This window comes from Acinonyx jubatus, chromosome D1, assembly GCF_027475565.1.
Source record: "Acinonyx jubatus isolate Ajub_Pintada_27869175 chromosome D1, VMU_Ajub_asm_v1.0, whole genome shotgun sequence".
Taxonomy (NCBI): domain Eukaryota; kingdom Metazoa; phylum Chordata; class Mammalia; order Carnivora; family Felidae; genus Acinonyx; species Acinonyx jubatus.
In genome coordinates, this window is record NC_069390.1 from 17,651,106 (window position 1) to 17,666,469 (window position 15,364).

Sequence of the window (15,364 nt, forward strand, 5' to 3'; positions counted from 1 at the left end):
TTTAAAATGCTACCTGGAACCACGGCCTGAGAATTACCAAGCTGAAAGGCGCTGGGAAGTTCTCTTTGCTCGGGGAAAGAGGGGACACCTGCCTGGATTGGAAGAGACCATTATTCAAGGGACAAGAGCTGGTGGGAGTGGAGGGTACTTCAAGTAGGCACCTCAGGGGCCACGTCCAGCTTTGTATAAAGAAGAGGCTGAGTCAAGGCCGGAGATAGCCGGGGGTCAGGTGCAGAGTCATCCTGATTAAATGGAGAAACTCATACAGGGACAGATGAAGTGGAAGCATCCAGGACTTCCCCTGTGACCAATACAGCATTAATGGGATTATACTTTTATCAGGTGCTGCGTGAAGTCATTTCAATAAATATTGATTAAATGCCTACTATGTGATATTAGAAAGTCTCCACTTTTTCTTGTGGGCTTTACAACCAAGAGGGGGAAAACCAGAGATAGAAAAATCACACACAGACACACACGGCCACCCCCACCCCCAGACACAGTGGCAAACAGAGATAAGGGTCTTGAAAGAAAATAATTACGGGAGGGACAATGGGCGGTGCCTCGAGAGTGGCTATTTAGAGACAGAAGACATTTCTGAGCAGGTGGCATTTTAGCTGATTCTAAAAGAGGAGAAGAGCTCAGCCATACAACCATCCTGGGGGAGACCATCCCAGGCAGAGGGCCCTGGGGTAATGGGAGGTCCTGAGGCAGAAAAAAGCTTGGTGAGCCTGAGGAACAGAGAAGGGAGGTGTGCCTGGAGCCCCGGGGCAGACGAGGTCACAGGCTGAGGCCAGGAGGTAGGCAGGGGCTAGATTGTGCAGGGCAATGGTCATGCTCAGGCCCTTGGATTGAACTTCAAGGGCAATGGGAAACCACCGGAGAGTTTTAAGCAGAGAAGACGCCATGACTAGACTTGTGTTTTCAAAAGATCATTGTAGACGTTGTCACATAGCATCCCCTCGGGTCTTTGGGCCACTAGTCAGTGTCCTGCGTCATCTCTCTGAGGTGAATGGAACTTGTCCTTTGATTCTTGGAGAGGAAAGCTAGGGAGCAACTGGAGAGAAGGGGGAAGGAAGGGAGTGGGCTAGACTTCATTGTCTTACCACATCCTCCAAGCCCGGCTCGGGGGAGACCGATCTCACGGCCAAGTGCAGGTGGAGGATCTTTCCATTCCTTGCTCTCCAGTGATGAAATCATTAATAGGCTCCAGATAAGACCGCCAATGAAAGTCAAATCCAGATGGCCAGCAATGGAGTGTGGGCTGATGCTGGTTCCCCTGGGCTGGATAGGCATGGACAGCTGTGGCCCTTTGCTCCTTCCTCTCCTATCCCCCATCTTCTGGGAAAAGAAGAGAACCAGAACATTCCATGGGCACTGTGGGGTGGCTTTCACAACAGGAAGCCTCTGAGTGACCGACCGAGGGGACCTGAGTGACCTGAGGGTCACAGCCTGGGAGGAAGATGGCAGAGATTAAGGAAAGGGGAGAAGGACGGCCCCTGAAAGGAAGCCAATTAGCGGGGAGCCGAAGCTGAGAGTAGGAGAGCTTAGATCCTCTTTAGAAGGAATACAAACACTTTATCTATGTCTGTACTGAATTTATGCCCATCTTTTCTCTAGGACAATTTGGGCGAAGCATCGCTTACACCCATCCCCATGCCAGTGCCGTTAGTGAACCAGTGGGGGAAGACCCTCCCCAGGGACCAGGTGTGCAGGTGGAGAACTGTGCAAGGCAGTTGGAGAGAGCATCAGAACAACAGTCTGTCTGCAACCGCTCTGGGTGTGCTTCCTCCGAGAGTCTCTGTGGGATAGATAAATGCATGCGGGGGCAGGGAGGTTTATTTTAAATGCTTTCGGTTTTACACCTCCTTTTGGCCAGATAGGTGGGTGAGGCATGTAGGTTACCTGCTGGAAATGGACTTGACTGGGGGAAAAGCGAGAGAGGCAGGAAGGGGCTTAGAGGTCTCTTCTAGGACCTTCCAACCTGGCAGCGGCAGGCAGGCTCCTATCCTGACCCTGGAGCCTTTGAAATAGGACCCATTCTGGATTGCCCAGGGCCCAGGCCTGGGATGGAGGCAAGGAGGCAAGAGATTCGACCTTGGTGAGTAAATTTAAATGCTTTTATTAACAATCTTCTTACATTACAAGGATAATATGACAAAAGGAAAGTTTCTGCGTACATATTATGATAAACCAACATAGCTCTATTTGTATCCAGTGTTCTAGGTCCCGTCACACAGGTACTATAAAGCGTAGTCTGCAAAATAATAACGTCAAGAGGTTTTTTTTTTTTTTTTAAGAAAGAAAGTATTAACATATTAATATGTGTGTGATAATAGACTCCTAAGTATTCCCCCCCCCACCTTAGTTTACCTTTGTGATTGAAATGAATCGGTTCAGCAGCGTGGGGGTGGAGAGAAGGAGAGAGACAGGGCTGAAAAAGAGCAAATCAGACCTGCTGGCTCTTCCCGAGAGACCAAAGTGAAGACGCAGGGGCGCCCGAGGGCAGCCTGGCCCTTGTCTCCTTGCAAGCAGTATTTTACTGTAACCGGCTGTCCTCGCCTGGACGGAGGCACGGTGCCCGTGAGGCCCATGGTATGCTCTCTCTCTGAGGTACAGTGCATCGTGGATTGCTACCCGGGGATGCCCACCCCTGGCCACGGGTCTGACCCACCACCGTGGCAGGAAGGCTCGGGCCGCCCTGGCCTTTCTGGAGGCACTGGAAGGGATTCCGAGACCCAGTGGGCAGCCAGCTGTGGCTCAAGGAGACCCAGGCAGACGTGGAGGGGCGAAGAGGTGGGCATTGGCGAAACAGACCTGCCCCAGACCATAGGTGTAGAGGTTGGGTCTGCTGGAGACTGAGGTACGTTGGTAGATGGCAGGGAAGAGGAGGACGTGGGGTCGGAGGAGGCTCGGGGACAGAGGTAAGTGCCTTTGGAGACCGAAAGGCCTAGGCTGGTCTGGAGGAGAGGGGGCAGCCGCTGGCTGTCTCCTATCACCTGCAGCCCTGTCGGCCCCTCCTCTCCTACCTCCAGGGAAACGAAACGGTGGAGAGAAACCCGGAAGCTAACGGGCTCCTGATTTGGTCGGGGCCACGCAAGCCCTCGGTGGCACTGCCGGCTGCACCAGCGGCCTCCCCAGATGCCCCAGACACACCTTCCCAGCCTGGGGCGGGAGCAGGGATAAAAGCCAGGGAAGGCGTCCTCCCCAGTGGAAGCGGATAAGCTCGGGGCATCCGGCTCAGCCGCTGCCTCGAGTCACAGAATCGGAACAGTGTACGTGAACTAAACCTGCCTGTTAGGGTGGCGGTGGGCGGAGGGGTCACGGGCCTCCACGCGGGGGAGGGGAGAGCGTTGTCCTGAGTACAGCCAGCAACAGCAGCTGTGCAAACCGGGCTGAGCCGAAGCCCTGCTTGTGAACTTGAGTTTTCACTGAAGCCCTGGGTGCGGGGGGTCTGCCGCTCCCGCCCTTCTCCGGCGCCCCCCCGCCCTGGCAGGAAAGCCTCCACGTAGCGGGCAGCACTGGCTGGTGATGTTCGCGCCGCCTGCTTCACCCCTGCAGCGCCCTGGCAGACAGCGGTGGAGGGGGTGAAGGAGGCGGGGGGCAGCCGCACTTCAGAGGCTTGGCCTCTAGGGGTCAGCAGAAGCACCTAAGGGGGGAAGGAGGGCATCCTCCCCGGGCCCCTCTGGGTCCAATGTGCACCTTTCCGGTTGCCACCAGCGCTGCTCATTCCTGTAGGGGGAGGGCATTAGGGGAAACTGTGCAGTGGTCCCTCCACCAGGGCCCAGAGACCACGTCCCAGGGCCAAGCAGCAGTGACCACCTAAGCGTCGGACTGCAGGGGGTGAGGGGGGACGAGGGGGGCACTTCGGCTGGAGCTCAGAGGGCGAGTATCTCCTTCCACCTCAGCCCAAGCCTGCGGTAAAGGAGAGAAAGTGCGCGGAGAGGGCAGAGGCCCGGGGACTCTCCTGTCCTGCACTGTGGGCAGGAGACCCCACTCCCGGCAGACAGTGCCCTCCTGGCTTCCACATCTCCCCCTGCAGAGGCCCTGCCTCCTCCCTCTTTGCACAACATAGCGACAGGCTTTCCCGTTGCTCTCCCAGCTCTCTATAGACTCTATTTTTATATCTATTTAAAACATAGAAATGTATAAATATATAGGATATTATTTATAGATATATAGACGTGATTTAATCTCTTACTCTGTGTGTATACGTACGGCATATGTCCATATATACAATATATATGCTGTAGCATTTGTATGATACACTGCACATACCCCCTGCTTCCATGCGCTCTCCTAGGGAGACTGGATTGCATAGGTATTTCCAGGGCAACACCACTTGAAGGGATGGGGGGGTGGGGACAGGGCGGAGGGGGGAAAGCCAGATGGAAGAGGAGGGCTGTACCATTTTCCTCCCAAAAGGGCACTTTTTTTTCTCCCTCTGGCTAACACACAAAGATCACCTCAAAGGCTTCTTAAAATATCACAGCTCCATCCACTCAGCGAAAGGACCCTGTGAGCAGAGACCAGGAGAGAGGTCTCCCTCCAAGCAGAAGGGCCCCACGTGTCTCTGGAGGAAATCTTCCTTCCTCAAGATATGAGGAGGAAACAAGGCCAGAACCCACGACCCAGCACAGAACCCATGACCACTCCCAGGAGGCTGGTGTCTGCAATGGGACCGTCCCAGGGTCCCCTGCTGTCCAAACACGGCTTTCTCACCTAAGGAGGCCTGGCCTCCCTGCTTTGGCTGTCCCAGGCTGACCTGGCTAGGGTGGCCACTTGAAGGGGTGAGGGGGGCGTGAGGTCCAGTGTCCCCGGAACCCTCTGCACAAACTGGGCGTAGGACCTAGAAAAACACAAATTCTAGTTGGAAATCAACCCAGACCATATGCCACCATCAGATCCAGATCCAGATCCAGAATTCCTATCCCTAGAGGGGATGGGAGGGAAAACACACGGGGAGGAATCTAGAAAAGAAGTTCTACTTCAAGCCCAGGCCGCCTCCTGGACGCCACGGGGCTCAGGAGAACAGCGGCCCCACAGCCCAGGTGGGCCAATCCCATAAGCCATTTCTGTCTCGCCGCGACCACGTTCGGCATTCTACGCGTCCTTCCCTGTTTCCTCCTTCTCGGTATCACGTCCAAACAAATGGCAGCTATTTAAACGTTACCTTAAATAATTACAAGGTCCTTCCTCCAAATGAGAGGGTTGACATAATAAGCAAGTCAAGGACAGGGGGCTGAGCAAGACAACTCAACATGGAAACAGGTAGCGGGGCTGGGGCGAGACCCCCACCTGCCCTGGGTTCAGGGCCCAGCACCGCGGCCGCCCAAGCAGACGCCCGGCAGCCCAAGCCCGCTCTCATTCTCCAGCGAGGATGAGGAGACAAGAATGTCGTAGGCGGTCGTGGACAAAGTAAAAAGAAAAATAAAAACCTGGTGTTTTGGATGCCTGGACTCTCCTGTCCGACCGGGTGGGCAAAACGTGGGGATTCTGATGTGGCGAGAGCTGTAGACGGGGCTGGGCTACCCTCAGCTTCCACAGATACTGGATGGCAGGGGGTGTCTTTGTCCTCCAATAGAGGAAGCGAACCATGTTAATCACAAGGGCTTGTGGCACCCAGGCTGTGCAGTGTATCTCCTGGGCACACACGGCCATGAACCTGAACTCACTTCCCACCCTCCTCTATGAGCCAAAGAAAATCACTCATCGGTCAGCCCAATTAGGACACGTCTCAACCCCGGAGACAAACATGTCATTCTAAGCCAGTGGCTGAGCTCAAGGGCTCTGTCTCATCTGAAGTGACCATATTTGGGATACAAGGACTGCCCGGCCACAGCTTTTTATACCCATCAAAGGGAGATCAGGCTAGCTAAGCCTGTGGTTCCCTGGGCGAGACCCTGTGGGGGCCCGTTCTCCCGAAAGTCTTTCACGAGGAGGCGGGAGAGTGGCAACTCCCATGTTAGAAATCACGCGCGACATTCACAGGCTGGGAGCACTGAGCCTCCTGGGAGCATCCGGGTTGAAAAAAAGACCCTGTGTAAATTGCAGTGGGCGTGTCACCCAAATTGTGCCCTGGTTACTTCCGGTCCCAAGGTAAAGCGGCCTTCAGAGTGCCTCACACCACCCAGGCCTGGCTGGATTCAACAGAAGCCATGAGCACCCGGAGTTTTAGAGCGCCTTGCCAAACTTCGAGCACCCCCTGCCCCCGAGAGAGCTCAACCTGCCCCGGGCGTGGAGCCTGGCCCGGCAGGAGACCACCCGCAGTCCCCGTGCTGCTAGCTCGCGCTCATGCTCCTAGCCCAGAGGTATGTCACCAGCTCACGGCAGATGCTGGCGTAGGCCCGAAGGATCTTTTTCCCCGTCTGGATAAAAATCGGAGCTAATTCGGGCCATGGCCTCTTGAAACGGTCACGGCCCTGACCAGTCCTCAGGCAGACATCAGTGATTCTCTCTTCCCGGTTTTCAAATGAGTGGTCCAGGGGATGGCTCCCAGTGTAGTGGGAGGAGAGGAGCAGAAGGGGAAAGGAGAAGGTCTAAGGCAACTGGTGGCTCGAAGAAAGGATCCCAACCTACTTTTGCCGGCCCCCACCAAGGTTCCCCTTGCCAGCCTTCTCTGCCCCCAACCCACCTCACTTAGTCCGTGTGATGTTCCAAGAAAGCTCCCACAGGCATGATAGTTTTTGTGTGTGGCGGACAGAATGTCCGGGAGGGTAGGGTGGAACCTTGTGCTTTGCAAGGGCATCCCACTTGACCACAAATACTGACCCGGATGGGAGGAGCGGCGGAGGGCGGGCGGGGGGCGGGGGGGTAGGGAACACATCAGCTTGAAGTACGTACGGACATGGTTTGAGGCTGGGAATTCCGAAGCCTCAGAAAGAGCTTTGGGTGTTTCCTTGCTAGTTTCTGCTCTCTCCTTGTTCAGAGGAGGGTGGGGAAGTACGAGGGACTGGGAAGGGGGCCAGGAGGGGGGGTGGGTGGTGAATGTCACCAGGCAGGGGTGCATTGATTTGTTGAACAAGGCAGCATATGAGGCCTGGCAGTGGGACAGTTGGAGAAAACCGGGTGGGTTTTTTTTGTTTGTTTGTTTCTTGTTTTTTTTTTTTTTAACATGCTACATCACTGTTGAAAACAAACGAAAAAGTTTCAAAAATAATATATAATATATATATATATATAATATATTTATATAATGAAAAGCTATCAGCTAGCAGCAATGATTCTAAAGTTATCTTAGCACCAAGACCATAGGGGTGGGGGGAGGGGACGTGTGGGGAGTGAAGGTACGGGCAGGACAAGGAAAGGGGAATGACATGTTCAGTGTTGATGACATTTCCACTACGGTTCCCAACAGTGGCACGAGGCCTCGGAGGCAAGCTAAACCAAGAAGGAAGGAAGCCACCACAGTTCTACGTCTGAGCCGAGCAGGTTGGAGACACGGGGGCCTGGCCTGTGGCCCGATCACGCCGTCCTCTGCCCACCCTCTGCCGAGTGAGAGGACCTGACCACGGACAGCGCAGATCTTCCTTCCTCCCCCAAACACGACCTGCACCCACAATGTAGGATCTCTGCATATCAGATATGCATAAATCAGATGTGGAAACATGAACAGAAGTTTGTAACAGCTCACGCACTTTTTGTTTAAAAAAACTCCCTTGCGAGGTATACTGGTAGTTGAATGAACAAAAGAGCATCGATCAGACTCCTCTAGCTTAAAACCATTACTTGCCCCAGGGAATAGGCAAGTGGCTATTTCTAAAGCTTATATTGTGGTTGTGTGTGCGTGTGTGTACGTGCGTGTGTGTGTGTCTGTGTGTGTGTGTGTGTGTGTGTGTGTGTAGGCTGCTGCCTTGAGAGTCCCGTCTGACCTCTTGTTTATTCCTTTTCTTTAGGACATCTCTACCCTGTTCAAAAAAGGAGGCATTCACAGGCACGGATGCAAGGCCTGGCTCCCCACTGCCTCCTGCCAGGCTGAAGGGTTTATTATCAGCCTTGTCACCAAAGAAGGCCTCCATCTCTAGAGACCCTCCTTGGAGTCACGCACAACCCAGGGCACAACTTGCATTGACATCTCCTGCCACTGAACTATAGCAGGCATTTGATTATTAAATGCACAAAAAAATACCCCCAACACATCATATGATTATAAAGACAGAGCATAAATAATTCATGTAAATTGAATCCACACTCTCCATCGGACTTGCTTTTAGCCAAAAATCGCTGCCCTATGAGGGTCTGGACTTCCTGGCTCTTCATTTCCCCCAAAGTCCTGGATCTGAATGGAATTATATTATTTTACCCCACACCACGGGAGAACAGGAATGCAAAAAAAAATTCCCACCCCCCCCCCGCCCCCCAACACACACCTTGTCCCTTCCCCACAATTTCAAGCTCGGTTGTAAGGCAGTTTTGCCTTCAGTACAACAGGTAATATCTTCAGGATCCAGGGGGCTGGATGGAAGGAGGGAATCCAGAACCCAGAGACGGGAGAGGCAACAGAGGTGGGGAGTGGTGGGTGTCACAGTTTGACCGACACGTTTGTTTCTAAGACAGTGAAGGAACGCTCAACAGGAAACGAGTACAAACCTCTCAAGCTGAAATCAGGTGGGACAAGGGAGAAAGTCACACACACACACACACCCCAATCCGGATACACCACCTGCCCCCCTCCAAAATCAGAGATGGGTCTCAGCTACACCAGCATGGCAGCGAAGAGGCCAAGAACCCCCGTCGTAAACCAAACGGGAAAAGAAAAGGCAAGACAGAAACCCAAACCCCAACCCCTCAACCCCCCCCAAACGAAAACATAAAACGAAACAAACCACCTAAAGGTGATGACAGAGACCCGTCGTTTTAGCTTAGGCTGTTGGTTGGCTGTTAGGCGGGAACGCGTGTGGCCCCAGCACATGCTTCCGTGAGTGAAAACGGCTGCGGGATCTTGTAGACAAGAGTCGGTTTCCAACATCGTTCCTTTGTGAAAGCTCCCAGTGGCTTCTGGTGGATGCGTCACCTCGGTTCTTAAAAATTTTCAGTGTGGGTTTTTATATATATATATATATATATATATATATATATATATGTATGTATATATATATATAATATAATATATATTTATATAATATATCAAAGCTTATGAGTATAGATTAAAAAAATATTCAACAGCTTAGTGAACTCTGTGACACCGGCCCCCTAGATGTCCGGGTAAAACTCTGACCCGTGGTCCACGGTCTGCAGCACCGGCTTCTGTTCCAGCGCGGACATCCTGCTGAGGACCTCGGCCGACAGCGCGTAACTGTTGCCAGACTTCTCCTCAAACCAGCTGTCCAGGGCTCGCTTGGCATCGAAGCTGGCGATGGGCGGGCCGTTCACGGCGATCGTCAACAGGTCGCTGAGCTGCTCCAGGGTCAGGCGGGAGCGGTGGTTTTTGCGAACTCGCTGCAGGGCGTTGCGGCCTTTCTCGCAGCAGGCGGTGGAAGTGGGGAGGACCTTGAGGACCTGGATGACCTTGTTCAGGAGCGGGAACCTCTGTTTGTACTTGCAGATGTGGCCGATCAGGTCTTTGAAGCCGTTTTTGGTGTAGTAGTCGGCCTTGAGCTCCCCCCACTCCATCAACAGGCTGCCCCGGGGGTCCAGCCCCTCCCTGCAGACGTCCCGGGAAAAGGTGGGGATGGCCTCCAGGTGCTCGAATATCTGCACCATATCCTCCTTGCCGTAGCTCACGAGCTCCTCGCTGTTCCTGGGCCAGGCGGCCAGGTCGAACACCTGGCAGGCTTTCACGAAGATCCGGCTGCGGGAATCAAACCTCTGGGCCAGGATCACCTGGGTCTTCTGACAGATCTTCTCCCGGACGGACTGGAACTTGGCCTCGGCCACCCTGAGGTTCTTCATCGCGATCCCGTTGAAGCTCTCCCGGAAGTTCTCTTCGAACTCCTGCAGGTACTCCCCCGGGGAGTCGGCCAGCCGGCTGATCTCCTGGATGGCCTCCTCGATCTTGTCGTCCACCTGGGACACCAGCAGGTACTCGCCCTGGAAGACGTAGGCCAGGCGTGAGAGCACGGCGATCACGTCCAGGAGGAAGTAGATGAGCTTGACCGACTGGTAGTCCATGAGGAACTGCAGCAGGGCCAGCGCGATGGCGGACGCGTCCGCCCGCTGGGTCTGGCTGCTGACGTCCTTGAGGTGGGCCACCACCTCCAGGTAGTCTTTGATGAGGGCGTTGAGGACGTTCTGCTCCCCGATGATCCACCTCACGGCGCGGATGTCCCCCAGGAACTCCGTCTCCTCGCACAGGGTGGCCGCCGTGGACCGCAGCTCGCACATGAGGCGCGGCGAGTAGCGGTAGAAGCTGAGCAGCTGCTTCAGGTTGTTCTCGAGCTCCTCCAGGCAGGGGAGCTCCTTCCCGCTGATGGCGTCCAGGATCTCCAGGTGGGGCCGGTGCACCATGAAGGGCAGGCACAGCAGCCAGGGCAGCGTCTTGCGGATGGTCATGAACATGCTGGCGCGCAGGCTGGCCGTGACGTTGGCCCCGTCCATGCCCAGGCCGACGGTGGGCTTCTCGTCCTGCAGCCGGATGCCCAGGGCAGAAAAGGCCCGGTCGAGGGCCTGCAGGTAGCTCTCCGTGCCGGAGAAGCCCAGCTCCTGCAGGGACAGGAACTCCGTGGCCGGGGGCCCGTCGCTGCTGGTGTACTGGACGTAGACGGCCACCGTGTCGGCCAGCAGGTCGTCGCTCTGCCCGTCCAGGATGATGCTGAGGCAGGGCGACTGGCGGATGCGCTCCACCAGATCCTCGCGCAGCGCGCGGGCGATGTGGTGAATGAGGATCTGGCAGTCGCCCTCGTTCATGTACTGGTCCACCACCTTGAGCTCGCACTTCCGCAGGAGCTCGGCCAGGGGCCGGAAGTCCAGGTAGGGCCTGCCCTCGAGGGCCAGGTGGTAGGCGGTGTTGAAGAGCAGGGTCATGTTGCGGCACATTTCCTCCGTCTTCTCGGGGTGCATGCGCAGCTTGTACAGCTGCAGGCACTTCTTGTGCAGGTTGCTCTGGCTGTGCAGCTTGATGGTGTGGATCTTGAACTGCTTGGAGCCGATGATGAAGGCCGACGTGCGGGACGACTGCACCGTGTACTGGCGGCAGACGTGGCACCACATCTCGTTGAGGGTGGGGGAGTACCGCAGGAACCAGAACTTCTTCAGCCACTCCTGCTTAAAGCGCCGGATCCGGCGCCCGGTGGCGGACGACATCTTGGAGGGCTCGTCGGCGGCGGTCATCATGTCGTTGGAGACGGATTCGTCGGCCGAGTCGACCTCCTGGTCGTCGTCCTCCAGGATGGCGGGGCCGGACACCATGCTCTCAGAGGCTGCAAGACAAACGGGAAGGAGACATTTGAAGGCCCGGGGGCGAACACAGCGACTTCTCCAGAGCGACCGGGCACGCTGCCCCAAACAAAGGCGCCGCGCTGCGTGACCCGCGAGCCACCTGCGACGACGGACCGAACCCCGGCCTACGATTTGTTTTACAGGCACTCTCGCTATCCGCGTGTGGCTTCTCCTCTCTGGCGGGGGGTGGGGGGGGGTGGGGGGGGTCGCCCCCCGGTGGCCGCCCCGCGCCGGGCCGCCGGCCCTCACCCTCCACCAGCGGGTGCTCACGGAACCTCATCTTTCCCATCGACTGAGCGGCACGACCACGAGAGCCGACCTGGCGAGAGAACGAAGCACGTCGAGCGTCCCTGAGCCCCCCGGGGCGAGGACGCGGGGACTCGCTTATCCCAGCGGCCAGCATGGTCCGGGCCGGCGTGCCGCCCTCGCGGGAAGGCAGCTTGCCACGGCCCCGGGCTATTTCAGGATCAGAATGCAGCTTGGTCAAGACGCATGCTTCGAGTATCTGAAACGCCTCACTCTGCGCTACGGGATGAGGTTAAAATAGGAAACGCTACGTAAATGCTGGACTCAGCTGCAGCTGTGTTCCGAAAAAACCTTGCCGGTTGTCGACCGAGTCTAAAGAGCCCAGCGGCCGACAGAAAAGCACCGAGGCGTGCAGCCACACGCCCCCGCATCCCAGGCCTTCTAGAACACTCCGGGCAGGGGAGATAGGAGCGCGTGCGGCAGAAGCACGATTCGGGAAGAGAAGAACGAGGCTGTGTTCCGGGACTGAGGTCAACAAGGCCGGGAGCTCTCCCCCACGGGATGCCCTGCTTGGGACTGGGGAGAGAGAGAGATTGGGTTTAGAAGTTGAGCGTGGGGCTGAGACACCGGTAGGCCCACTAGAGAGAGGCAGCGGGTCAAGAACACAGCACACACCCCTCCAGCAGTGGAACTTCCTTTATTGACGGGGAGGGTACAAGGGCATGACGCGAGGCGTCCCGCTGGAGCTGAGAAGCAGCCTGTCGGGGGCAGGCACCTGCGGGCAAGGGCCGCGACCGGAGTCCGCCCCCCTCGTGACACGCCTCAGGTCCCCCCGGGGAAGGTGGCTCCAGCAGAGAGCGCCGGGCCACCCTCACCCTGCCCACCGGGCGCCCGTCCCTCCGGCCACGGTCTCATCCACGCCAACTTACCTGCGGGGTCCGAGAGCTCCGGGAGCTCCAGGGCCTGTGCGGGCAGCACGGGGGGTTCAGGAAGCTTCCCAGACTTAAGCATATCTAGTTCGGCCTGGAGCTCCCGGACTTTCTTCTTTAGGCGAATACAGTTAGGGCAAAAGGAGGTGGTGGGGAGCTCGTGAGGGTCGGACGCAAGGGAGGCCTCGGCGGGGCTGTCGGCCTTGAAGGACGAAGGTTCTTCTTCTTCATCCTCCAACGGGCCCGGTTCCTTGGAAACCCCCTGGGGGATCTTCCAGGCCCCTTCCCCCTGGGTCCGGCCGACATTCTGCACGCCATGTGACACGGTCATGGCGCACCGACTGTAGGCCTCGTCCTGGTACTTGGGGACTTTCCTGATGACCAGCGAGGTGCTCAGTGCCAGCTGGTGCGCTTCCGCCTTCGCCGATTCCAGGGAAGCCTCCAGCACGTCCTTGAAAATGAGGTCAATCTTCTTCTTCTTGGCCTGGGGGTGCACATCCCCCTCGTCAAAGCCACGCTTGTAGGGACTTTTGCCCTGTCTCAACACGGGGAGCGGGAGGGGACCCCTCAGGTCTTCTGGGTTATCCAGAGCCTGTTCAGACTTCTCCCTCTGCAACCTCTTCTCTCCTAGGAAGGAAAACCAGGGCGTGAGGAAGGGGGGAAAAGCCCCGACGTGGAGAAACCAACAGAAAACAAGGCACGCCTCCTATCAGGAAAGTCACTTGACACATCCCTCTGGATCTGGCCTTGTGGGGCAGGTGTGACACGACAGGGAGAGAGAGGCGGGTCACTCAGCGGATCACGGGGTCTAGAGTGGGATCCCGAAACGTGGGCAGATCTCTCTAAAAAGACCACGCGTTGCGCGGGAGCCTTATGTATACACGCGGCACATTTACAAGTGGAGAGAATGCTATAGGGGAGGGCAGCGGGAAGTTCGGTAGCCCTAGAAGATGACACCCCCACCGATCAAACCGGGCGGGTGGGCGCGCACCTCAGAGCTCAGTGCGTGTGGCTCCCCGCCCTCCAGGCTTCTCGTCCAGTCCTGGCAATTGGAAGACGGCTGCTTCGACTTGGTAAAAGGTACACACGAAACACGGAGTCCTCTCCTTCCGGCTCCCTGGCTGCCCCGAGACGGCCCCTCGGGGCAAAGACCGACCCACAGCCAACCATCCTTTCTAACTCTCCCAGTGATCAGAGGACGAGGTGCACGGAAGAGAGCGTGACCTGAACGTCTGTGGTTCTCCCACAACCGAGGCAGGGGGGAACGGGGGGAACGGGAAGACGGGGGCCCCCCCCCCCCCGCAGTGGCTGACGGCTCCCGGGCGGGCAGCCTCCAGCATGACAAAGAGGGGCGTGACCCCACTGACCCAAAGCATTCTTGAAATATAGCTGTGTCTCCTTACCTGATGATACAAAGAACGCTCCCTTTTCTAGCTCTTTCCATCACGTGACTGGCTTCAAAGACGTTGCTGAGCTCCCAACAAGAATTTTAGCCTGATCCTTTGAAACGGCCGCCACAGTCTCATAAATTGCTATAGAAGGGCGTATGCTCCCCGGGGGTGCAGACGCTACAGGGGACCCTCAGAAGGTCCTGACGGCGGCCTGTGGGGCCGGGGAATCTCAAAGGGCTTCCTAGATAGAGGCGGGGCCCTGGGAGCTGACTCCGAGCAGTGGCTTGACCTGAATGTATGTTGCGGATGGATTTCCAAAAGCCGTGTTTGCTAAAAACCTCTGAGTGGAGCGGAGGCCAAAGGATCTCTGGGAACAATCCAGAAGATCCATGCTATGCCCGAGCCCTGGCTCCCTGCAGCCGGCAAGGGGTGCCGTGCCCCGGCCCGTGTATGAATCCAGGCTTCCGACGGTAACAGCACAAAAGGGGGTAACCTAATCAGGACACCCCTCTTCTGTCCTCGCACGAATGCCTGAACGTTATGTTCAGGGCCCCTGAAAGTCAGGTGGCTCTCACAGCCTATATTTTTATAACGACCGGGGAGCAGAAAGGGTGGACGTGAACACTAACACGTTCGCGGTACAGATCAGCTATGACACTTGCCCATTTAGAATCTCCAAACGTCAAGGGCCACGCTTTCACTTCTCACAGACCAGTCAGGCAGCAAACAGCTTATGTCGGGAGCTCAAGGCTATACGTCAGCAGGGAGTCCTCATGCGTCTCTGCTTAAAGACAAGGTCATTCAAATCTCCTAGGATGCGTGGGGGACTTCTTCGGACTCAAGGCGCTCAGAAAAATCTAAAGGCCGAGAAGGACCTTTCAGCATCGTGGAATTGATTTCAAAGCCTCCATTAAATGTGGGGGGAAACACCACAGAGTGAATCGGTGGCTCAAAGTGGATCAAATGACACAAGGTTTTTTTTGAATACACCTATCCGAAGCATCCCGTTCTTAAAAGATCGCCACAAAGGCATACTTTACGCTGTCTGCAGGAAGAAGTTTCTGGGCTTCAGGTAACATCCCTACTTAAGAAGGACCAGTAATTCATGCTCTGGCCTTTCTCAGGGCTCCAGCCCCCAATTACAAAGAAACTTCCTTCCACGCAAGACCCTCGGTGACTGAGTGTCGGGATCCCCTTCCCGGAGCGGGGCTGGCCCACCGATCTAAGATGCCACTAAACTGTATTCAGAGCCTGCCAAAGCTGCAGGCTACAGAGACGTCTACACAGCTAAAGGCCACTGAGCTCATGACTGCTCCCGAGGGCTTTAGGATCAAGCCCACCCGCTGCTCTGGCCCGGCCGCACGGTGCCTTTCAGTCTCCTTCCTGTTTCCTACTGCTCAGCCTGGCCAGGAACAGCCACTC

The 15,364-nt window shown here is 56.3% G+C and overlaps 1 protein-coding gene across 7 annotated transcripts in view; it reads right to left on the bottom strand.

Annotated features, from left to right (window-relative positions):
• Positions 1-2,106: 2,106 nt before the first annotated feature.
• Positions 2,107-15,364, bottom strand: part of PRDM11 (PR/SET domain 11) — an 88,920-nt gene continuing 75,662 nt past the window's right edge. For 5 of the 7 annotated variants that reach the window (XM_053203266.1, XM_053203264.1, XM_053203265.1 and 2 more), the window contains 2 exons: positions 12,552-13,178; positions 2,107-11,357 (listed from right to left, as the gene is read on the bottom strand). In XM_053203266.1, the coding sequence (XP_053059241.1) occupies positions 9,193-11,357; positions 12,552-13,178 (2,792 nt within the window). In that variant the 3' untranslated portion in view covers positions 2,107-9,192. Of the gene's footprint in view, positions 11,358-11,616; positions 13,179-15,364 lie in introns of those variants that run through there. The other 2 variants (XM_027072833.2, XM_053203269.1) reach the window with 2 other exon arrangements.